The sequence below is a fragment of the Gekko japonicus genome, unplaced genomic scaffold, assembly GCF_001447785.1.
Source record: "Gekko japonicus isolate JY-2015 unplaced genomic scaffold, Gekko_japonicus_V1.1 scaffold2251, whole genome shotgun sequence".
Lineage (NCBI taxonomy): Eukaryota > Metazoa > Chordata > Lepidosauria > Squamata > Gekkonidae > Gekko > Gekko japonicus.
Genome location: NW_015167601.1, coordinates 151241 through 177301, shown reverse-complemented (window position 1 = coordinate 177301; position 26061 = coordinate 151241). Strand labels below are relative to the sequence as shown.

At 46.3% G+C, this 26061-nt stretch overlaps 1 protein-coding gene across 1 annotated transcript in view; it reads right to left on the bottom strand.

The window, feature by feature from the left end:
* COL6A3 (collagen, type VI, alpha 3) overlaps positions 1-26061 on the bottom strand; it is a 175927-nt gene that overhangs the window by 3769 nt on the left and 146097 nt on the right. The window contains exons 43-45 of the mRNA XM_015413993.1: positions 24142-24308; positions 19639-19905; positions 17961-18044 (exon numbers count right to left, since the gene is read on the bottom strand). Coding sequence (XP_015269479.1) covers positions 17961-18044; positions 19639-19905; positions 24142-24308 — 518 coding nt within the window. The remainder of the gene's footprint in view (positions 1-17960; positions 18045-19638; positions 19906-24141; positions 24309-26061) is intronic.

Sequence of the window (26061 nt, the reverse complement as noted above, 5' to 3'; positions counted from 1 at the left end):
GGAGGGGAGGGAGGGAGGGAGGGAGGAAGGGAGGGAAGGAGGGAGGGGGGGGATCTGATACCACATGGCAACCTAAGGCAGCTCCCCAAATCGATGAACACAGTACAGAGAAGAGGAGGAAGATGGGGGATGGCTGTTTTCTCAATATCTCCTCTGCACTCTCCCATCTCTTTCTGCCTTTGCTGCTGCTCCTCCCTCAGAGACTGCAGCGGCCAAGGGGTACAAACTCTCTGGAAAACAGGGTGAGCCTGCACTCGACAGCTGGGAGTCTTTCCTTTCTGCAAGGTGTGGCTTCTTCTAGTTTTCTGCACTTTTCAGTGACCCAGATAGAAGAAGAGGAGGAGGAGATTAGATTTATACCCCGCCTTTCAGTCCGAGTCTCCGAGTGGTTTAGAGTCTCCTTTCCCTTCCCCTCCCCACAACAGGCACCCTGTGACTGAGGTAGGTGGGGCTGAGAGAACTCTTTCGAGGACTGCTCTTGAGAGGACAGCTCTGAGAAGACTTGTGTCTGACCCAAGGTCACACCTGCAGCTGCATGTGGAGGAGTGGGGAATCAAACCCGGTTCTCCCAGATTAGAGTCCATGCTCTTAACCACTACACCAAACTGGCTCCCTTGCTGTTGGCACTGTGTGCTAGTAGGGCACCTCTCAGTAACTGGGGATACTGCAGTTGTATTTGCCAGCCAAAGAAGGGGAGGAAATTCTTTCATTCCCTTTTTCTATTAGGATACCCATGTCTACCCAATTTAGTTGGGTAGGTCAAATCAATATTGTTTACAAGAAAGTTTTCATCCACTCACTCACTTTTCCTGTCCTTAGTTCTCTGCATCTTCTCCATCTCTATCTTGCCCTTGGGGCCTTACTTCTCAGCTGAGTGCCTACTGGCTCCCCCTTTGTGTTTCAATCACTCTGCCTTCTGGGCTCTCTGTTTCTACTTCCTCTGTCTCATGGGCCGTTCCCCCACGCTGCACCTCCGCTTTGTGCCGGTCTCGTTATCTTCTTTCATTTGAACTTTATTAAAGAGTTTTTTTTCTTCTCCTAACCACCAGTACAACATTTGAAGAGAGAAAACGTACAGGCTTTTTGTGTGCGTGCACAAGACTATGTGTCTAGATTGGTGACGGAAGATGGAAAGGAAATGGTGATTATAGGATAGGGGAGTGAAGGGAAGGTGGCGGTGGACAATTAAGCCTTCCCCATCACTTATTCTTACTTTACATATGGAGAGCTGGTCACCTGCCCTGGCCACTCTGTTGGTTACTGCAAGGACTGTAAGATACAATGTCAGTTCTAGGGTTGCCAGGTACCCTCGCCGCTCTGGCGGGGGGATTCGGGGGGCATTCCGGGGGTGGGCAGAGTTGTCACGTGACATCTCCAATGCAATGATGGTACCTGGAAGTGATGCCATCGCGTACGGGACATTATGCAGGGGATGCTCTGGGTTTGGGGCAAACTCTATGGTAAAATTGGCCTTAAACCATAGAGTTTGCCCAAAAACCAGAGCGTCCCCCTGTGACGTCCCCGATGCCAATGATATCACTTCTGGATGATGTCATCGTGAGAGACGTCATTTAGGGGTGAGGTCTTCCCCTGCCAACCAGCTGGTCCATGGCAGGGAGAAGCCCCTGAAACTGAGGGGTCCCCCACTGGGACCGGGGGGCTGGCAACCCTAGTCAGTTCCTCAAATTCAGAAAACGAGTTAGTACTATAATGGCTACAATTCTTAAAAATCCTTTTTTTTTTATACAGTATCTTGCAACATGGGATTCCAATATTTTCCTTGAGAGTATAGTACTGCCGACACAGAAGTGAATACCCCTTGGCAATGGGTTATGGGAAAAGAATCAGAACATCTGAGGTGAGATGGAAATCAAGGCAAGAGAAAAGATTTTCAGTGAAGTCAGTGAATACTCTCACGTAGAAGAAAACTCTGGCGGGATGAAGAATACACAGATGTCCCCAAAGAGTCCAAACAGATTCAGCATACCAGAAATCCTCTCCTGACACAGGTCGTCCATTAAGACGACAGACGGATTCAGTCCCTTAACTGTACTGGAAAGGATCTAAGCCATCTACTTCCTTCAGGTATCCTAGAAGTTGTCCAGCCACCAGCCATTAAACCACTCAAGAATGATACATTTGCTCAAGAATGGTGCATTCGAGACCGGTCAATAATTATTCAACGATCCTGGGTCCAGGGTAGCTTTCTAAAGGAGGAATTAACCACCTCTTGGATCCTGCCATCCAGCCCCGCCCCCTCTCATGGCAGATAAAAACCAACCAGGAAGGACAACAGTCACAGAAGCAAAACAGTAGCCCTTGAACACCTAACGACCATATTGACGTTCTTAGTAGACCAAATAAACTGAAAAGCACCCCAAACAGCCGGACAAGTTAACACCCAGGCAACCATCTGTCCCAAGTTGCAACAGATGCAAGGATTTTTATCTGCAAAGTGTCAAGCAAAATGGAGACAAGCAGTCTACGTCCTCCTGCTGACCGCATGGAACAGCTCTGCTGGCCTACACGCTTTTATAGCCACAACGATGGTGTAAAATTACTGTCCCCTTTGTCTTCTTGGATTCATCCTCAGTCTTCATCCACGGCCACTCTTAACTATCTCCCTTGCCTTTTCATCTGTCACGAGTTAATAGTAGGGCTCTGTCCTAGGCCGAATCCTGCCCTACGGCTACCAACCTTTCCTTGGCCAATAAAAATCCCTCCATTTATAAATAATAATAGCAGCAGTAATGTTATTAAATGGTTTGCAGGACTGGGTTAAGAGACATGGTGACATGTGAGCCTCAGTCCTGGTTCTCTTGTGCTGTTGTTTCCCTACCCCTTTCTTTCAAGCCAGTTCAGAGAGCGGATGAACAGAACAGCAGGCAGGGGGTGACCTGACACTGCAGAAAACGTCCCAGGCTAGTCTTACGCAGATCAGATTCACCACCATCGTAACAACTTGGAAGGGTTTACTGCAAAACGGACTGCCAGCAAAATGCATCGAAAAGGGTCTCCCCTCACAGAATGTCTATCTGTCGCCCCGTTTCTATTATAGTTGGTGAACAGCTTTAAGCAACAATGGAGGGTCCTATAGAGTGGAATGATGGAATAAAGTGCTAAGTGGAGTAAACTACTGGAGTGGAATGGTGGAATAAACTGCCAAGTATAAAGAGATTAAAAAATAGTAATTGGGCTATCGGCACAATCCAAGGAAAGATGTCTGCCTGAACGGCCAATGAAATTGCAGACGGAACCTGGTTAAAAAGAAAATTCAGTGTAGACTGGTTATCCTGTTGGTCCGCCCAAATATGACCATCTTATGAGCAGTTTTCTAATGAAAGGAGAAATCTGTAAGTGAACGAATGGATAAATAAAATGTAAAATGATGGGAAACATTTAGTTCCAAAACAGCAAGCATAAATAAGTAAATAAATATCCTCAGAGGTCAAAGGATACAAAACGAACACACAAATACAGCAAATGCAGTATACAGTTTTGTAAGTACGTGCCACAGATACGAGACCAGAACTCTGTAGCTGCAATCTAGCCATTGTTCAGCACTGGTCTCATGAGCACACTGGAGTCCTCACTCATTTAATGGATGGAGCTGAGGTGTGCTTCCAAGGGAAACACGCTTCAGCTCCCTTTGTGGCATGAATGGGAAGTAAGCAAGCCCCCCATGCACGTATCAGAATTCCAGCACATGGAACAGATTGCTGAAGCGGAACACGAGACAGAAATTCTTCAAAGGCAATTACAAAATTTTGATCATGAAAAATAAAAGGGAAATGTTAACAAGCAACAAGCTTTGGCTGCAAAGGGGGGGGGAAAAGCAGTACTTGAGGTTATTTAATATACACAGAGAGAGAGGAACAAGAACTGATAGGTATCTTCCAGGAATTCCACAGTCACTGTGAGTGAAGAAGTAATTAAGTACTGTAAAAGAAGTAGGTGGGAAAAGGAAAGGGGGAAAAATAAAGAGACGCTTGCATGGAGAAATGGGGCCTTAACTGGATGTTCTCAACGCTACTCGATAAGGCTTATTGTTAGGACTGCGTCCTTATGACTGCACTGTTAGTCACCAACTTCTTCTGTTTCTGACAGGCTCCAAGGCAGGAGAAATCCAGCCTTCTCCTACTCTTTATTCCCATCAGATTTACTGACAGAAAAGTCCAGGATACACTAAGGTCAACACCCCTGCCCCTGTGTGCTGTATCAGCAAGCCTCAAGACTGGGGAAATTGTCTATCAGGTCACAACAGGACATGGCCTTGATGCAGTCTACTCAGGAGTCAGCCCGCTTGAAGGAGCCCAGCCGGCTCTCAGCAGCATGCTCAGGAGCAGAAGCCAACCCATCCAAGTTTCTACCAGAGGTGGCCCTGGGCACTGAGACCCAGAGGGGCTCGGACAAATGGGCAGGGAGAGCAGGCAGCACTGACCTTCTTAAAGGAGGCTGGGTGTGGCAGCTGGCTCTTCAAAGACCTCCAGGGGGAAGATCCAGTGAGCTCACCAATCCAAGGCAAGATCCATTGGCCCAGAGGCCTGTCACTCCCCAGGACTGGGCTGGGGAGGGAGAGTTGGATGAGCCCAGGGTTGGCCCTGCTTTGGGGAGGCATTCAAAAGGCATGCCTGGGAGGGTGAGACCGCTCTCGACTCAGACCCCAGCAGAGCCAGACAACCAAGTAGAATTCAGCTGGTGACTCACCGTTGTCCCATTTTTGCATGTTTTCCCTATTCCACTGAATGAACTTCTTGAGGCCCTTTCGACACTTGCTGTCCTATCCCTCTATACTTCAGGACTGTTTATTCTTTAAGCTGAGCGGAACATTTAATTTCATGGCTTGCCGGGCCTAGCCAGGTGTTCAGTCCTAAGGAACGACTATTTTTAATCACACAGAAATTGGGCTAGCAATCGTTTCCTTGAGACAGGCGTGTGCTTTAGATACCCGTGGCGGTTATTCCGTACAGTCAACATCCGCGGCCTTAACCAGATGCCTGCTTTTCTCAGTGAAGACAGACTCAAAATTCTGCCCCTTGTAATTTCTTAATTGGTGACTTGAACTTCGGGACAACGTTGTACTTTCCGTAGTTCTTGTACATGTATTCAGGTAAGGGATAATCTACGAAAATACGAAGCTGCCTTATTCCACACCAAAAAATCGCTCCACCTCGACCACGCTAGTCTGCTCTGACTGGCTGCAGTTTTTCAGGCTCTTTTCTATCATCCTAGCAGCTGCAGCCTTTTAAGCTGGAAATCCACAGTTTTAACTGGAAACTTTCAGCATGCAAAGGATGTACTGTACAACTAAGGCACCATTCTTCAGGGATCCTGTTTTGCAACTGGCTCTTGTGCGGGAGACAACATACACTTTCCTGAATCCTGTTAACTTCTGGTTTCTTTTGTTTTCTCCTACCTGCTCTTCCTATCCTTTTTGCTGTTTTTTCCAATTTCCTTCTGGATAATTTTCTCCTGGATAACTTCCTCCTGAGAAGCACTTTCTGTCCTGTAAACGTTGAGACCAGTTACTTCAGTGTAGAGCGTGCTGCCTAATTAGGAGCATTCAAACCCAGGAGTGAAGAGAACTTCATAGTTCTGTTGTTAAGTCCCTGCAAAGGAATTATGCCTCTACTGTGCCTTAATTTCCCCCTTACCGACATTAAATTGTTCAAAGACGTAAAAGGAAAGTTCCTTACTGAAGCCTTTTTGGATATCTCTACCATCTTTTGGAATAAATAATTCTTATTCTTCAATAAAAGTCCACAGTTTACTGGTTCGCTGTGAATTTCCAATTGCTGGTTAAACTCAATAATCTGTGGTTAGCTGACCATCTGTGTAGGCTGGGATACCGGAATGTATTGCAGAGCAGCTAAAGGTTGATGAGGCTGACAGGGGGCCACACGTATCATCCCCCCACACCCTTCATCTGACCCACATTTATTTGGGACATTTTTCTATGCTGCTGCTCTAAGGAAACTGCCTGAGGCAGCATACAAAATAAGCCAACTGGAAAGACTGGCTGGAACCATCTCCCTCTCGCCCACTAGAACTGTAATCTGTAATGCCAAAGAGGCCTAATATTTGTCAGGGCTAGGCACTAGAAGCTGGCTTTGCAGCTAGTCCTTCTCTCTCTTAGGAGGCAAACCAACCCACCTGAAGCTCCGTCGTATGTAGCCTTCTCCTATGTCTATTTAGATAGGAAATCTCACTGTGTTCAAGAGGCTTAGGCCCAAGTCAGAAGCCTCGTTCTGTTTACATGTTGACGCACATGAATCCTGCATATATGTGCATGCATCTGTTTGTATGCAAGAGCCAACATGTGCAAAGTTCCCTCTAAGCTGCGGAGTCTCGTGAGCAAAAATTCTACTTTGTGAGCTACTGGTATGAAAGTTGTGAGCGAACGATTGGGCTACTGCATAAATTAGTTTTCTCTGGAGCCATCCTTCCTGAGCGAAGACAAAAATGTGTGAGCCAGAGGCTATAAAACTGTGAGCTAGCTCACACTAACTCAGCTCAGAGGGAACACTGAACATGCGTTCACTTTACAAGTGAAAGCAGGGACTAGCACGAGCACCGGCATAAATGTGGGGTTTAAATCACACCGTTCGGCTGTACATGCATTGCATCACTGGGTGTAACTTGAGAATTATTCCACAGACATACCAAGAAAAACCAGACGTGCAGTGTAGATGGATTGTACATGCAGTCAGGGTGACTTGTTTCCAGGGCTAGTGTGGATACCCACTCTCCCTTCTCAAAACGAGCCCTTAGCCACTAATGCTTTGCACAATGAACATCCGTGGTGTGCGTAACAGAGAAATATCTAAGGAGAGTGGTCCTACAGAGATCAAGCGCATCTCAGCCATGCCTGGCCACAGATAAATGGATGCCAGTGCAGAAGGGAAAAGTGACTAACAGGCTCCGCCTGTACCCTCCTCCTCCTTCCAACTCCCTCTTTGCGGGATGGCCTTTCCACTGCCAGTTTTGCTACTATGACACTTATTTATTCTCCTCCTTCCAGCTACCTCTTTGTGGGAATGTGTGGCCTTGCTCTTTCTTCCAACATCCTGAGAAATGTGCTCCAGCTTAATCGCTAATGTTAGGCACAATGAACATCCATGGCGTGCATAACACAGAAGTATCTGAGGAGAGTGTCCTACAATGATCAAGAGCATCTCAGCGATGCCTGGCCCCAGATTAATGGATGCCAGTGCGGAAAGGGAAAGTGACTGGGCAGGCTTCACATGGTTTCTCCTCCTTCCAACTCCAGCTTAATGGAAACTTCAGAAAAAAAGTGCACAGGGAAATGCAAAATTAAGATCCCCAAATACATTGTGCTGGCAGAATCTGACCAATCACCACCACAGGGACCAGAAGGTGTACCACAACTGCTCTTAGAAAAACTGCAAGACTTAGTTGAATTATTGTATGATACAAAGAACTCCAAATGATCTTCTGCAACGGCCACTCCATCTGGTTGTTATAGGTCAGTTGCTCTTCCACCTGAGTTTTCCAATTTCTCTTTCCCCCTTTCTGTTCCACTCCTTTTGTGTTGTGCCCATCATTACCATAGAGACAGCTATTTATTGCACAGATGTCCTGCCTTCTAACTATAAAATCCTCAAAGCAGCTTATGATGCTTAAAAAACTACCTTAACTATACTTTTACTTCATTCTGAATTGTAAATTGCTTTGAACACAACAGCCAAAAGGTGATATATAAATGCATCAAATAAAGATGTCATATAAATGCATCCAGTAAACTGCAGGCATGCTTCTTTGGCTTGCAGTGGGAGTGAAGGATGTGCAGTGGATGTCTGGCTCTGAAGTAGAGGCTTGACTGCGCTGAGGGAGGGAGGGAGGGAGCTGAAGCCACCAGGCTGGGACGGGAGGGATGTTACCTGGATTCTCAGTAACGAACAAGTAAGCAGACAATATAACCCAAGTGTTCGCATGCGCCGTTGGGTGCTTGTGCGCACCCGTGGAGACTTGACAAAAAAAAAGTTTTCGTGACGGGACATGGGCGGGCGCCGGATGCCACGAGCTAACACCGGAAACGTGATCTGACGCCCGCCCTTGCCCTGCGGTTTCCGGAAACTAGTACCTCGGAGGTACTAGTTTTTAACTGCGCATCTTCGGAGTGAAGCCTTGGGTGAGCCACAGGAGCTCTACGCTTCCCAGATGTGGCGGTGAGATCGCGCCCGGAAAATCTTCCGTCTCTCTAGTATGCCTAATGCTCCGTGTGACTGGGGCTATATAAATGCATCCAGTAAAGTGCAGGCACGCTTCTTCGGCTTGCAGTGGGAGTGAAGGATGTGCAGTGGATGTCCGGCTATGAAGTAGAGGCTTGACTGCGCTGAGGGAGGGAGGGAGGGAGCTGAAGCCACCAGGCTGGGACGGGAGGGATGTTACCTGGATTCTCAGTAACGAACAAGTAAGCAGACAATAACAGGAACAGGCAAAAAAGGCTTGTCTGGAAGCTCACTAAGACAGCAGTGCCACACAAGGATCTTTGCAAACACTCTGAGACAGGGTATCCAATGGAAGTTCATTGCTATGTCATGCACATTAATCTCATCCAGGGCTATTTTTGGGCAGGAACGGAGTTCCGGCTGGCTCCCAAGTTGGCCACGCCCAGCAGGAACTCATTAGCATAAGAGGCCACACCCAACAACAGGAATTCATTAGAATTGGCTACATTAGGGGTGTGTGGCCTAACATGCAAAGGAGTTCCTGCTACAAAAAAAGGCCCTGGGTTTTGACAACAAACAAGGTAAACAGAATAAGAAGCAAAAGGTGGGTGTGGCTGGATGACCACACTTCTGGTAACATGGGGGTGTGGCCTAATATGCCAATGAGCTGTGCTGTCAGGGTGTGGCCTAATATGCTAATGAGTTTCTGTTGTTGGGTGTGGCCTATTATGCTAATGAGTTCCTGCTGGGCTTTATCTACAAAAAAAAGCCCTGATCTTGTCTCCTTTGGCACTGTCAAATAAACGGAGTGGTCTGCTGTGAAGTGGAGGCACTCTGTCACTCTGATGTCCAAGAGATGCCTTGGGTACTTCTCAGGACTCTGGGGGAGACATCGGCCCTTTCTGCTCTCTCCTTTTAATCCATGTTCATCGCGGTGTCCTCCAAGCAATTCTGCACTGAAATCAAATTCGGCCTTCTTTTTTAATCCAGGTTCCCCCCCCCTCCCTTCTGCACTAAAACTGAGTTCAACCTTCTTTTTATGCTCTGTCCCCCCCCCCTTCTGCATTGCATTATTTCCCTTCAGTGGTCAGCCTGGTTTCAGCCTGCTGTTACCGCAGGTTATTTGGATGCTGTTTTGCCCTGGACTTAAATTCCCTTGACTTGAACACTGAAGAAATCCAGAGCGGCAGGCAAATGCGGAAGGGGGCAATGTGACCTTCCTTGGCCTCCTGAGTCAATATTAGAGCCTGTTTCTGGGGAATCGACTCAGACATTTATGAGTGACAAGCACCGGTTGCTCATCAAGTGCTGGACATATCTACCAGGCTTCTTTGGGCACTGGGAAGATTGGCTTCATGCTCGTTGCTTCTTCTTTCCTTTGGAGGCAGATATATGTACAGATACCTTCACGGAGGTGTTAGCCACAGTCCTTGAAACCTTTGCATGTTGATAGCTTGGCTGCAGCTGTTCAGACAGAAAAAGGCTTCACTCCTTTTTCCTTTGCTCTAAATAAAGTTTTTTCGCTCCTAATCTCTATGGTAACGTCATCCAGGAAACCTCCAAATATCTTGGAATTTGAGAAGTCCGGCAGCCGCGGCTAGGATCCCAGTTCCACATCCCAGCTATGAAATTAACAGTTCCAATGCACCCAAAGAGCACTACTTTCTATTGCATTTCATCTATAGAAGCGCAGAAGAAGAAGAAGAAGAAGAAGAAGAAGAAGAAGAAGAAGAAGAAGAAGAAGAAGAAGAGGAGGAGGAGGAGGAGGAGGAGGAGGAGATTGGATTTATACCCCGCCCTTCACTTGGAGTCTCAGAGCGGCTTACAAACTCCTTTCCTTTCCCCCTCCCCACAACAGACACCCTGTGAGGTGGGTGGGGCTGAGAGAGCTCTGACACAAACTGCTCTTTTTCAAGGACAGCTGTGCCAGAGCTTGTGACTGACCCAAGGTCACATCAGCAGGGGCAAGTGGAGGAGTGGGGAATCAAACCCGGTTCTCCCAGATTAGAGTCAGCGCACTTAACCACTACACCAAACTGAAGAACAGAGAGTGAATTTCCCCCTGAACTGTTCTAGGAAAGTGGGTAAAGCAGGCGGGAGCAGAAAAGGGAATGGGGGGCAAAGTAATTGGCAGCCCATGGAAACACATGAAGCTGCCTTATATTGAAACAGATCATTGGTCCATCAAGGTCAGTATTGTCTACTTAGACTGGCAGCCACCGTCCAGGTTGTCAGACAGAGGTCTAGTTTCACCTCACTTACTTGCTGGTCTTTTTAACTAGAGATGCTGGGGACTGAACATGGGACCTTCTGCATGCCAAGCAGATGCTCTACCACTGAGCCACAGGCTTCCCCCCTCATAATTGTGCCATCAAGTCGAGCAGAGGTGGTTTGCCCTTGCCTTCCTCTGCATAGCAACCCCGGTCTTCCTTGGAGGGCTCCCATCCAAACACTAACCACGGCCAACCCTGCTTAGCTTCCATGCTCTGATGAGCCTGGGCTAGTCTGAGCTATTCAGGATGCTCTAAAGGGGCGCTGTGGCTGATTCCTCCCACTCCAGTGGCCCCTGGTCCTGTGATAGGAGGGAATGAGTGTCCATTATCGACAGGAGAAAAGATACAGCAAAGAAACAAGACCCCCTCCCCAAAAAAAGAGTGGTCAAGAAAAAAAAGAGATCAAGGGAAATCCTTAAGACCCTGTTTCCTCCCCAACCCCCAAAGCCTGGAAAGCCCCATTTCCCTTGTAGAATCAGATATTATCCCAGCCTTCCAAAAAGGAGGAAGCAGAGTTCCAAATATGGAGGCTGCTTTCCGGGCACACGGGAGAGAACGAAGGGCCGCTCTGTTCTGTGGTGTCTTTCAACCCACTCTTCTTTTCTAGGTGTGACAAGAAGCATGCAGATGGAGACGGCCAGGCAGGGAACGCACCGAGAAAGGCAGCAAAGCATCAAGGAAGCGATTTGTGTGTGTGCAACAGACACATTCAGTAGACAGGCGAATGGCCAAAGGCGAATGACCTCTCCACTTCTGACTTTACCTGACAGGTGATTTTTCTCAAGGACAGGAAGTGGCACGGTTCTCTCCTCAGCTGCAGAGAGAGAAAAAGGGTGTGGCGTTTGTTTTTCAACTGTTTCTTTTCCCCCTTCTGTGACTAAAGTTTGCTTGACAAATATTTTAAAGTGCAAAATTGTTACCCCGCCCTGCCCCGTACGGGTACTTACATGGCTTCAAGCATCTGCTAACGCAGTCAGCTTCTGTCTCAAATCTATTGGCGTTCCCGCCACACCCACCATACCAAACCTGGGTGCAGATCTTGTTTTTGTAGTCAAAGAACCACTTAACCTGATATTCCTTGCACTGTGTCCCCATGTCAAGATCCAGCAAGCAAGGATCTGTCAAATTTGAATTTCAAAAGGCGCAAATGTTAAATGAGTCTGGAAAAGGTTAAAAGCTGGAAAAAAAAGCATAGAAAGCAAATTTGGGGGGTAAAAAATAGGAGTTAAATGAGTGAGAAATAGAGAGGGAGCAGCATTTCTCAACAGCACAAATGAAACAAAGCTCGATATGAATGACCCTTGGTCTTTTGGCACCTTCCTTTACCGAAGTAATAATTGTGCACTCATTCCCAATGAAATTATTTACATGCCAAGCAGCCAACGCATGCGTCTTTAATATTTTATTCCGGGACTTGTTTTTAAGCCATAAGTTTGCTGTAAAGTGCTAGGCTTGTACATGCCTCTGGGAGTCTTCAGCCAATCCCAGTGCAGTGTAGCAGTCAGAGGCATAAAACAAAGCATAGTGGTGGGGAAAATGCAAGACCGGTGTAGGTGTCAAATTTCACAGCCCAAATGAAATATATGGGTGGTTTCCCAAATTACAAAAACAACATTGTTACTTTGCCACCCATAAGCATGTTTCTTTCCCCCCTCCCTGCAGATTTTACCTCACACTTATCGTGGCAATGACATGTATAGTTCCCATGCGCAGTTTTGTGTTTCTGCACGGAAACAAAACATGTACAACCACCCGGATCAGCTTCTCTTCCTCTCTTAATTCCCATCCTCCAATAGGGCTGACAGCTCCAGGTTGGGAAATACCTGGAGATTTTGGGGGTGGAGCCTGAGGAGGGCGGGGGTTGGGGCATAACGCCACAGAGTCCAACTTCCAAAGCAGCCATTTTCTCCAGGTGAACTGATCTCTCTCACCTGGAGATCAGTTGTAATAGCGGAAGATCTCCAGCCACCACCTGGAGGGCAGCCCTATCCTCCAATATTGCTGGCAATTATGGACTGGGCCGTAAGCACCACACATTATCTATGGAACACTGGCTCTGATCAGCAGGTTTGCACCTGTACTCTCCGGACCAACACTGGAAGACGTACAATAAGAAACATCACTCAGCATGTATTAGGGTTGCCAAGTCGATCTTCGCCAGGAGCAGGGGGCGTCTGGTGTGTGCGCGCGCCGCATGCACGTCACCCGGAAGGGACGTGACGACGCCAGGCACGCTGGGGTCGCGGGCATGGCCATACGAGGGAAAACCATAGAGTTGTCCCTCGGATGGCCGTGGCCCGGCCCCCAGCGTGCCCGGTGTGGTTGTGTCACTTCCAGGTGATGCGCACGTCGCGGATGAGTTCCCCCCGGGGACTGATCCGGCGCCGCCGAGGAACGGGCCTCTGGGGCGGGGGTTTCCCCGCCCTCCAGGGGGACTTGGGAAGCCTAGCATTTATGCAATTGACTGAGGCACAAGGCCAGACTCAACGAGGCCTCACAAACATTCTTTTGCCTTGTGTAATCTATTCTTGATTGTCAATCTCCTTTCTTGGCCCTATATCAACTTGTATATTGTTTTACCATTGTATCATGAGTCTTTATGTATAGAAACTGTTTGACCACTGAAGAAGGCCAATTTGGGCACAAAGGCATCGTGTCACATTCGCTCCCTTTTGTATACATTGCATTTTTATGCTGTAATGAGGCTACAGTTGGGGCCATAAATGTTTTTGATAATAAATGCATATATTTTTGATAATATTTAGGTTACACACATAGTTTTTAGTATTTGAAGAAGATATTGGATTTATACCCTGCCCTTCACTACCCGAAGGAGTCTCAGAGCAGCTTACGATCTCCTTTCCCTTCCCCTCTCTGTATCTGGCCCTATATTGGTGCGCAACTAACCCTTTTGGTTCTTGATTAAGTTCTTTGGGGTTAAGTTTCCCCCCTCCTTTCTTCTCAGAGCATAAGAGAAGAGAAACTGAAGAGAAACTGAATAATTCAGGCTATTCTACAAGAGGAGCCAGTTTCTGTTTCCAGTATTATCTGCGTTGTCCTGTGAGGACCTACTATAAGTTACACTGATATATATGTTCTTACATGCCTTGTGAAACACAACTGAACAGCAAACAAGGAGTTATACATTAAGACAAGATGGAACTTTTACAGACCGGGCTCAGTAGTTTGTTAGCTACATCGAGAAAGATGAGAAAAGGATCGTGGACAATGGTGCCCACACGGAACAAGGCAAACACAAAAGAGACTCTGATCGCACCCAGGAATGGCACACTGGAAAAACAAAACATAAAACAGAAGCGACAGGCCCAACAAACATACAACCCCCATCACAAAACCACCAAGAAACCAGCTTCAATTATGTGCCTGTTGTATGTGAAGTTACATGTAAAGTCTGCCAGGTTCTGAGGAAAAACATCTTTGCCAAAGTGAATGTAATGGGGTGCTTCATTTTGGTCTTTTAGCTCTGGAACATCTTTACATTTTCAAGCTTTCATCCCCCAACAAAAGAGTTAGTGAACTATCTTGAGCCAGGAACATCGTGTTCAAAGCCAAGGTGCTGAGCAGCTCTGTACAGCTACCAGTGCAATCCAATGCAGTGTTACTCTTGGGTGAGTCCATTGAAGTCAACTGTATATGGAGTGTACTAAAAGCAGCACGTCAGTGTAGTGGGAGGGAAAGCTTCCAAATGTTCCCATAGGTTATGTTCCTTCCCAGCAATTTATGGCCTTGAGAAAGTCTGAAATTCCAGCTGGGCTTACGGATCACCTGAAAGCCAGCACACACTTCTGAAATCCTGCAAGACCCAAGAGAACAAGGAGCTTGTGCTGACTGGCTAAAGGCTAAAAGTGCTGAAATGGAATGAATAAAAACTTTACAGCCAAAAGCCAATCTGTGGTTTTGAAATCTGAAACAAACAGGAGTTCCGTGTGATGCCGATCAAGGTGACCACACAACAGTACTGCCAACATGACAACTGGAACCATTACCAACAAGCTAACCCTGCTTAGCTTCCAAGATCTGATGAGATTGGGCTAGCATGGGCCATCTAGATCAAAAGCAACGTTAGGTAAAGGTTTCCCTTGCCTGAAGGTCAGTCGAATCCGACTCTAGGGATGTGGTGCTCATCTCCATTTCCAAGCCGAAGAGCCAGCGCTGTCCAAAGACGTTTCCGTGGCCATGTGGCTGGCATGACTAAACACCGAGGCGCACGGAACGCTGTTACCTTCCCACCGAAGTGGTACCTATTTATCTACTTGCCATTTCTTGCTTTCGAACTGCTAGGTTGGCAGGAGCTGGAACTAGAGACGGGAGCTCACCCCGTCATGCAGCACTCGGGTCTCGAACTGCTGAACTACCGACCTTCCAGTCTGCAGTTCAGCGTCTTAACCACTTGAGCCACCGCAGGTTACAGTTCTATAATTACAGGCCTTAGCTTCCACTCCTTTGTGGTTATTAAAACAAGGATCACAAGAGACTATTGGCATTAATAAACACAACTGTCACACATTCATAACAGGTGTTAATCATCCATGTGGTGTTAATCACTGAGGTCAACCCATGTGATTCCACATTAACAGTTCATCAGAACAAACCATTAATGCCCCTGGGTTAAGCACAAGGCCAACAGAGCAGAAACAGGATGAAGAACTAACACACAAACTTCGCCTCACGCCCTGGTGAGCCGCAGGACAATTCCGCCGATAGGCACTGGAAACATTTTATTGTCAGCTCCATGCCAGCCAGTGGGTTATGTGAGGTTTGGCAGCTGTCAGAATAAAAATCCAGTGTTGCCAGGGGTTGTAGCTGCGATGCCTTTCTGCCTGGGGCCTGGGGCTCTCCTCCCCATTCTGGGAGACTGGATCAAGGCAGGCCAGGAGGGATCTCCTCCCTTCTTTTGAATTCCAAAGCAGTGGCCGGAGAGGCGAAAGGCACTCCTTCTCTCATTAAAGAAGGAAGGTGCGTGAATCTGATTTGAAAGCCCAAAAACGGACAGTTTTTCTTCAGATTTTTTTCCCCCCACTGACAGGACTCAGCCAGTCTTTTGGGTCTTCTTCAGAGCCTAAGGCTTGGCTTAGTTACATGTTAGCTTATTATAGAAACTATTCTATAATATAATATATTTAAGACCTGTGTAAATTTATCCTTAGAACTGTGAAAGAGGCACCCAGAAGGTGCAAAAGTGATTACAGAAGCGACAATTTTCAGACACAGTTCTGTGTCGCCTCAGGGCCACACTAGATGTTACGGTGTTATGGCCTCTCACGGCTGCTTTGGCACTTGAAAAGGTGCCAGGGGCGACTGGGCCCTTGTGGCATTTTTAAATGGCTAAGTTCAGCTCTAAAATGGCTTCCGCATCCATGGAGGCTGAAACGTCTAGTTTGGTCCTGAGGCCTGCAAACTGAATTTAGTGGTCATCATGGGACAAAAAGACATGTCCTCTTTTGAATGAGCAAGCGATAGGCTAGACTGTATCAAGGAATGGGTGGGAGAAAACGGACAGTTCTCAAAATGGAGGGAAGTAAGCAAGAGGGTCCCCCCAGGGATACGCATAGCAACCAGTGCTATTTAATTTGTTCAGAAGACATCTAAAAATTGGGGTGGGAGGCAAGTGAAGTGTCCAAGTTGACAAATACTCCTAATTAATCATGAGGGTGAGAAGCAAAGCTGATTGTGAGGAACTCCTAACAAGGGCAAATGAGGCTCTGTCTGAGTAGGGATGTGAGGGCCCGGGGGGGGGGGGAGAAAAAAGGAATTTCTGTCTCAGGAATACAGTTTCTTTTGTTTACTGAGGAATTTACTTTCTACCTTCAACTTTGGCCCCCCCCCATCTCTCAGATGTCAAAAATTAAAGATACATGAGCTATGGGAGCTCAGAGTGCAGTAGTTTGCAACTCTCCATCAAGCATTGGACATCCCTGCAATTTTTTTTTTGTTGGAAATGGAGATAGTTATACTTTAACATTTCATAATATGCCAAATGGTGCCATTTAATTTGCTGACAGAAGTCATAAATGATTCATTTTACGTTGTTAAATCAGTAAAGGAAGTTTAGGTTTGACAGGAATGTAAGTACTGCATATATTTCGGTCCCCCCCCTATTTCCATTCCCCTCCCCAATAGAAGAAAACTTTTTGTCCCATGGCTTCAAAATTTCCAGAAATTTTACATCTCCACATGCAAGTAAGAAGTGACACATACTGGGGCAACCCCCCCTTCCCCCTTTAAATCTACATTGATGAGTCCTCACTGGCAGTGACCGATGAGAAAAGCGATCTTTGGGTTGTGGTGGACACTCGACAAAAAGAACCTAACTAAGTGGTGAAAAAGGCAAATTCTACGGTAGGACTAAGAAAGGTATTGAAATAAAATGGCCAGGATCATCAAGTAGCCCTCTATGGTGTGGGTGCATTTGGTGTACTGTACATACTTCTGGTCCACCAGTCTCAAAAAAAAAACATAATACAACTGGAAGGGAGCTTATTTTTTGCATGCTCCCAATTCAATGTGCAAAACAGCGGCACCATGTGAATTTGGAAGGCATGCATCTCCCCCTGGAAGAGAAGCTCGGGCCACTTCCTTTGAATGCGGAAGTGCAAGTCACAGGGACATCAAGCTTATCTTTGAATATCTGAAACCTCCCAGTGTCAGAATGTGGCCCCCACATCCTTCCTGTGTTCTTCTCCAAAGCAATATATTTTACACCCCCCCACCTTGTTTAACTGAGAATAGCTCAGAATTACAGCGGCACTACTGGTTTCATCAAGCTGAACAACATGTATCCAATAGCTATATATGTATGATCCCCTCACGTGGATCAAAAAACCCTCAAGGGAGGACACATAAGGCTAAAGTATACATTTCTGCAAATTAAAATAAGGAGGAAATATGAAATAAATGTCTGCAGACGCAGAGATGCCCTGAGATAGCTGCAATACCCCCAAATGACAACCATGGAGTTGGGTGGGGGGAGCTGGCCATTGAGGAAAACACTGTGGGTGGGTCAGTCGGTCAGGGAAAGAAAAAAGAGTTGGGCGTTTGGGTGAGAAGGGGGGGGGAGATTTGGAGGGTGGTTGATGGGAAGGAAGACAGTGGGAGGAGAAGAAGTGGAGTTTAGGTGGAGGAAAGATAAGCCAACAAGAGGTGGAGCTAGAGGAGGAGACCCAATGAAGGAAAGAATGAGATTTTCCCTCTCCCATGAAGCCTCGCAGGTCCCCCCTCTTGTAGAATTCTGAATGCCAGAAGTCCCATAGTTGAAGGAATTGCCCTTATTCCACAGGGTCATAGCGCAATGGAACAATGCATGAGCAAAGAGTACTTTTTTTTACACATTTTACTCATGCGTAGAAAATAAGTGTTGACCTTTTTTAAAAAAAGCAAGAGCACTAAGACATCTGGAAGCACTGCTTAACATGGCAGAAGTAGCTTAACTATCGTACACTGGGGGAGGGCATCTCTTGGGCGTCGGAGGGCTCACCTGTTATTGGTTCTTCCAGTGGCTCAGTGTTCACCATCAGATGGGCTACTGCGGGTGAAGGCAACTTGGGCAAGGGCATGGCCTCTGCGGAAGGAAGAGCAAAATACTCAGGGAGACGGGGAATGCCTGAAACGAAGCCCTAAAACAGGTACGTTTAGACTTAAATGCCCTACTAGAAATCCACAGCTGCAATGTGCGAGAAGATCTCTTGTTCTTAGAAGAGATGGAATAGGCCCTTTTCCTCATATACATGGAATAAAAATCTGGAGAACAATAGCCAAATGGGATTTCATTTTCATGTGGGCAGTCTCAAAAAAAAAAAAAAAGGGAAAAAAGCCCACAGCAACACTCAGGTCTGGTTCTGCTTATATAAAGGCACAACATTTTCAAATGAGTCTTGGTTTGCAGCTGGGAAAATCAGTAACAGATGTCTGATGAACTATTCAGTTGAACCTTATATTCTACGGCAGCCAAAATACAATGGAGTATTTTTTTTTCAGTTCCTAGTCAGAAACGCTACAAATACTTCAATCTACAATTTTTTTTTCCATGTCCTTTCCTCCAATAAGCTCAGGGCACTGCACAGGGTCCCTCCCATATTATCCTGTAAGTTAAGCTAGGATGAAAGACAAATGGCTATCCCAGTTTCACCCAGTACACCTTCATAGCTTAGTGGGGATGTAAACCTGGCCCACCTCCCCCCCACTGGAACTAACACTGGAACCGCTCCATCACACTGGCTCCATGGATCCATGAGCCACTTCATTCTCCTGTGGAAAGCTAAGCTCTCAGGAAGCACAATTTCATAAGAAATTCACCACTGCCTAGAGCTTCTCTGGTGTAAGGGCTGAACTGCTGTTTACCAGAATTACTTGGAAGCTGTTTCTCTGCAGCTGAATTCTATGTAGGGTTGCCAGGTCCTTCTCATCGCTCCGGCAGAGGGATTTGGGGGGCATTCTGGGGGTGGGCGGGAATGTCCCCAAGCCCTGCCCCCAAGAATGGCCACCCCTCCCCCCCTCCTGCCAGATTTAAAGGGCTTCAGCTGATCAGTGGGGAGCATATGGCCTGCCGATCAGCTGGAGGGCCCTTTAAATCTTTCAGGAGGGAGGGAGAGGGGTGGCTGCTCTTGGGGGCGGGGCTCCCCCACACCGGCCGCTGGTGGATTGGAGCCCCCCAAAGCAGGGGAACCCCCGCCGGGACCTGGGAGCTGGCAACCCTAATTCCATGCTTCAGAAAGTCAGCTAAGAGAAATCTACACTGCAGGTTTAAAAAATGGTTATTTCCTATTGAGGGCGCTCACCAAACTACAGTTTCTAGCATTCTTTGCGGGAAGCAATGACAGTTAGCTGGTATAGATATATAGTAGTGTGATCTGTCCCATCTGTGTTGGAAGACTGATATAGAACTTTTCTATATTGGAGGACTGTAGCCTCAACTGCTTGGCCCTCATGACTCCTCCTAAAGGACCTTATCAGGGTAACATGGAGGCAGACAGACGGAAGAGGTTTCTGCTTGGCTTTATTAACCCCTGAACTGGTCGCAAATCAGGCCTTTGCTAAGGACACAGTGCTTGGAGAGGCTGATCTCCGGGCATTTCAGCTGAGCTGGGAGCCGATTCCCATCAGTCCCTGCACACAGCTCACGTGGCTGCAAATCTTTACACCAAAAGCACACTCACTTGTGCTAAATGTTCCTTTGTAGGTTGATCTGGCCTGTGCATTGAGGTAGCCCGTGACCAGGACGTGGTACTTCTGTCCACTCCCAAGGCCACCAATGACTCGTTCAGTGCCGGTTAAGTTGAGCTTCAGGACTAAAGAGTCATCATGTGCCAAGGTGATGGTGATATCATAGACAGCGGCGTGTTGAGGCTCGGGGTCCACCCAGCGCAGCTTAGCGCTGTTTTCAGTGATATCCGTGACCTGGACTTCACCCACGTGCTTCACCACTGTAGGAAAAAGAAGTGACTAGTTACTGGAGGATTCGAAGAAGAAAGCCAATAGTTTCTGGCAAAAAAAAGAAGATAAGCCACAACCACACATAAAATCCAGACTGAGTGCACTTAGGACTTGCACCGCTGATTAAACACAAACATTTTCATCTGTTGAAGTCAACATGAGTTGACTTTCAGAGGATTTTTGCACCCTGGAACATGCAAGTCAATCAACACACACCCGAGTTGCAATTCAGCACATCCTGGCTGAACCCACTCTGTCGCAATTTTCTACAGTATGTGTATCTCAGTTTTGGAAGTATTCACCATCCAAACCAATCCAATCCAATCCAACATACACGCACATATGCATTGGACAAAAATGGAGCTGTATCAGCTGTAAGACATACGTATCCTTGTCCAAACTGGTTTTCATCAGGACCACTGTTTTGTCTACTCACTCTGCAGTTAAGGCAATCCAAATTCATTAACAGATTACTAAACATTTCAAAACAGCGGTAATTTCATTGTCCCACCTGTGAAACATAAAGCGGGAGCCAGCTTTTAACTTGGCTAGTTATCGCGCTTCTCCTTTTGTTTCACCGACTTCTGCTCCTTCCTTCCTTCAATAAGTATATGGTGCAAACAGCCATATGTCAACCTTTTCCTCCCACGTAGGCCTAATTCTTACAGACGAGGAGGGAAGCCTGTGGCTGGGCTGCTCTACATCACACAAGACCTCCTACAGTTGATTACTGAATACACATAAAAAGTTCCCTGCCCATAGAAAACTGGCCTGCCGGGGGGGAAAAGGTGCCCTTGTGGCGGTTTAAAAATTATTCCTCTTTCATTTTTCTCGCTAGTTTCCTTGTATTTTTAAATCCAACTAATTTCCTTGTATTTTTAAAATTATCTTTTTTCTAGGTAAGTTTCCTTGTAAGCCTGTGAGAATCTGTGGAATTCGGAGTGCGCTGGCCCTTCGGCTTGGAAACAGAGATGAATGTCACCCCCTAGAGTTGGACTCGACTGGCTTTCGAGCAAGGGAAACCTTTACCTTTAATGGGCACAACAAAATGGCCTCCATAGGAGGTGGAGCCAGTCACAAAATGGCTGCTGCAGGAGGCAGAGCCACAGACGCACACAGGAAGCCCAAATGCACCACCTGATCTCAAAAACTTATTCCCAGGGAATCTTGTCGGTCTCTAAGGTAGTACTGGACTCGATTCTAGTTGTTCTACTGCAGACTAACATGACTACCCTACGAAATAATCTTAAGGGTCAATGAGAAACCATGCTGGCCGGGAGCCCCACTCGATCCCATCCACTTTCTAAAGACACTTGGTGGTACCAGGAAAGCTGTTGGCAGGCATCACGGTGCCTGATCACATTGGGAACCCCTGATTTAATGCATCATGTAACCTGGGGGATCGGTCAGATTTAATGCAGAAGAACAGCACTCAACAAAGATCTGAACAATTTATAGAAAAGAAGACTTTGTAAAAATTAAAGAGTTAAAACAAGTAAAATGGCCGACTCGGCTGACTGGCAAAACAATTGACTCCATTATACCGGATGAAGACGATTGCTTGGATCCAGGGAAACTGGCAATTTCCACTGACCCCCCCTTCCCACTGCAGACCCCCTGATATCCCTTCTCAAAGTCCCCTGCCCCCCTAGGAGTGGCATTTCAAGGCGCTCAATATGCTGCAGTGGAAAGGGAGAGGCAGGAAAGTTCCATTTTGCTAATGGAAATTTTAGTCTGGATCCAACCCATTATCTAGACCAGATTACTTAGCTTGAGTTATCAACATTTTATGGGGAATTAAATTGGATTATCGTTTCAAAACGCATGTACATCACACCACAGAAAGACAATTCAAAGAAAGGATAAATGAGTTAAATAAATAATTTATTCTGCATATTCTGTGAAATAGAATATGCAGAACAAATTATTTTATTTCTACTTAATTCGGAGCAGATCTATGAAAGAACATTTCCCAAACTTAATATTCCTGGGAACTTTGTTGAAACCAGTCATAATTTTACAAGATATTTATCTTGCGAACACTAATGAAAAACAAGGTTCTTGTTCAAATTAAAGGTTTTTCATGAACACATGTTCTTTGGCAAGTTTCTCCCCCCCACCCAATAATTCAACATATGTTCTCCATGTTCCACAGATTAGAAAACAATTGTGACCTAGTGTTTTTTTAGCCCAATTGGACCTTCCTTTGGTACAAATGACCAAAACAGGAGTGTTCAAAAAAGGAATCAAAAGACACAAGAAAAATATCTCATGTGAGGCCTCGTAGGATCTACCCTTATGTCAGATGAAGACGCACACGAGTTGAAAGATACTGCTACCGAGTGCCTTCCAATTTTGGTCCAAAAAGTCTAGGTGTGAAGCACCTTGTTGTCAGAGCCAATGTGCTCGTAATCTCAAAAAAATCTGCATTCCAGCAAAGCGTGAAAGGATGTATCAATCCTGTTAAGGCCATGAGGGCAAATTGTGTCAGTGTAGGACCTGTTCAAAAATCTCCCTTGCCAAAACCATTGTAGGTATAACGCAGGGCTCTTTTTGTAGAAAAAGCCCAGCAGGAACTCATTAGCATAATAGGCCACACCCAACAGCAGGAACTCATTAGCATATTGGGCCACACCCCTGACAGCACAGCTCATTAGCACATTAGGCCGCACCCCCATGTTACCAGAAGTGTGGTCATCCAGCCACACCCACCTTTTTCTTGTTATTCTGTTTATCTTGTTTGTTGTCAAAACCCAGAGCTTTTTTTGTAGCAGGAACTCGTTGCATGTTAGGCCACACACCCCTAATGTAGCCAATCCTAATGAGTTTCTGCTGTTGGGTGTGGCCTATTATGCTAATGAGCTCCTGCTGGGCGTGGCCAACTTGGGAGCCAGCCGGAACTCCGTTCCTGTGCGTTCCTGCCCAAAAATAGCCCTGGTATAATGTACAGTCTTGCAAATAAAAAAAGCTCTGCAATAACGTGGGATGATAAGAGAGTACATGTGGGAGGAGGGTTTTTTAAAAAGATTTTGGGTAAGAAAGACCAAAAAATAGAAGTGAGCATACTCTGTGGGCTCTCTGAATCAAACGACTGTGGTCGATTTGCCAGGACTCGCTTTCTGATCAGAGAAAATGCTTTGGGGGTCAGCGGACCCCCCCTCCAAGGGTCTTCTGATCAAGATCAAGGCACCCAAAGGCTGCTTTTCATTAGAAACAAATTGAGGCTTTGTCACATACACCTGCATGTAAGGCGCAGCTTCTCCTTAGCTTGAACACAGTTATGTGTAATAAGGCAAGATGTAATGGCACTGGTTTATTTATTCGTTCATTAAAACACTTATATCCCGCCTTCCCTAGTGGTTCAAAGCAGCTTACGATAATAGTTACACACATTTTCACGTAAAACCAAAAATAAAATAGCAAATCCCAAATCTCTCCCCCCTTGCCCCCTTAGAAGGTGCCTGCTATCCACACCCCTTCAGAAGCCCTGGCAAAGAGGCAGGCCTTGCAGTACCTCCTGAAGACCTCCAAGGAGGCGCCCCCCAGCTCTTCAGAAAACCCATTCCACAGAGCTGGAGCCACGACGGAAAAGGCCCAGGCTCTGGTCAGTGCTGGACGTGCCACCCTAAGTGGTGGGATAGCACACAGATGGGAGCCGGACCGCTTTAGTTGGCACATAGGGGCATATGGAAGGAGACAAGTCATTCAAATATGCAGGCATCAGGTTATGAAAGGCTTTAAAGGTCATAACCGCCACCCGGAATTGAACTCAAGAGACAGACCGGCAGCCCAATGTAACCGTTTCAAAGTGGGCAATGCATGTTCCCAGCAGCTAGCCCTTAATGATAGCTGGGCTGCCCCATACTGGACTACTTGTAGTTTCCGGATTGTCTTCAAGGGCAGCCCCATATAGAGTGTATTGCAGTAATCCGTGAGGTTGCAGAAGCATAGACCAGTGTGGGCAGACTGGGTGACAGAAGGTGCTCCTGGCCACCATGCCAACTTGAGCACCCCCAAGCTCCTAACTGGCTCTAAAAAAGCCAAAGTTCCTCTATCTAGGACAAGTGGATTCAGACCCTCTAGAATATCACACTTCCTGACCAGCATTACCTCTGTCTTGCCCGGATTCAGCTTCAGCTTGTTCTGCCTTAGCCTCCTGGCCACAGCCTCAAAGCTGTTCAGATTCAATATCCTAAGAAAATGCCTTGACAGAAAATTGTACATACCTTCCAGTTTTTCTATTGTTGGTTTTGTTGCCGTAGCTTCTGTTGTTGTTGGTTTTGTTGTTGTAGCTTTTGTTGTGGTTGGTTTTGTTGTTGTAGCTTTTGTTGTGGTTGATTTTGTTGTTGGTTTTGTTGTAGCTGGTGCAGCAGTAACATTGTTTGGAATGTTTCTGATTGAACAAACAAAAAACTATGGGTATGGATATAACGTTTTGCAGGTCATCAAGACGCTAATAGCTTGCTTGCTGCTACCATAAGCAGCAACTATTTGGTTCACTATAATCAGGTCTAGGTTTGGTATGGGCAACTCCCCCCCCCAACTGCTGCTCCCCATCCCCTGTTCAATGGAGTGGCAGAGAGAAAAGTGTTAGACGGGGGTCCCCAACCCTTTTGAGTCTGCGGTCACCTTTGGAATTCTGACAAAGGGTGGTGGGTAGGGATGGGCACGAACCGAACCTCAAAACAAAATTCATCACAATTTTTGCCCTGTTCGTGGTTTGCGAACCCAAGTTCATGATGGGTCTACCATCATCAGCTTCCACAAACTTTTAAAGCAGTTCATGGCGGTTCATGGATAGAGCAGAAAGCAGGGGTTTAAGGGACTCCCTTTAAACCCCTGCATTCTGGTCCCCTCAAAAGCCTCAAAAATAGCTGTGTGGTGAGAGCAGGATGAGCTCCTGCTGCTCAGCTATTTTTCTAGTCATCTTGTGCAGTCTCTTTAAAGTTTAAAGGGACTGCACAAGACAGCCCGAAACAACTGAGTGGTGAGGAGCAGACTGCTCCTTGTCGCTCAGCTGTTTTTTTGGCTTTCTGCAAACCCCGCTTAAATTTTCTGAATTTAATAACTACTGAATTCTGAATCAACAGCTACTTCCCATTCAATACCCCAGCGATACAAAGAGATAACAACTTTTTGACTAGATTTTATAGGATACTAATACCTGCACAAAAACAAAATAATATATATATATCATTGACAGTAATTTCTGTAGTTAGTTACTTGAATGGTTATTCTATTCTGAAGCAATTGTTGAGTTTCTTAAATGTATTATATTTGTATCAAAAATATAAAGCGTAGTATTGTTTTTATGTTGTAAAGTTAAAAGTTATAAATAATTTTTAAAAAGGAGGCTGCACTCACTTTCAATGGGGTTTGCGGGGCCATAAACCATAAATCATTTTGCAAACAAACTTCCTGGTTCAGTTTGTGGCTCGGCCATGAACTGACACAAACCACTTTTTTCCTGGTTTGTGCCCATCTCTAGTGGTGGGTGCAACCACAAAATGGCCACTGGAGGAGGCTGAGCCATGTATACACAGAGGAAGACCAAGTACACGGAGAAGACAAGTAACTTAAAATACATTGGGAAAGAAACTAAAAGCATCACTGTGGTAACAGCTATCACCGAAACATTATTTTAATCTGCACAGCCAATCAAATATCCGGTGGCCAATCAGAAGCCCTGCTAGACAATAAGCGCACATGGTCCCACCCACTTTCTATAAACACTTGGTCAGGAAAGGTATTGGTGGGTGCCATGGGGCTTATGGAAACTGTGTGGCAGACTCCTGCTCTAGGAATTCTCCCCAAACTCTGGTCTTTACCACAGAGATCCAGGAAATTCCTAGAGTGCCAAAAGTGACATTGCCATGCACAATGCTTCCCTATGCCCCACCCCCAATTCTTCTGTATTAAACCCTAATTAGGTCCTCCAGTGCCTTCCTTCAATTTACATAGTATTTTCTTTCCCTTATCAAGTGTTAATGACCCAGTTTAACTGAAATGTATTAATGTCACCATAATGGCTATGGTTTAAAACATATTTTCTTGAAGGGTACACTGATCCGAGCTGGGTCCATTGAATCCCCAGATTTCCAGTGTAAACAGAAGAACACTGTCCAGGGACTAAGACCCACTGAGTG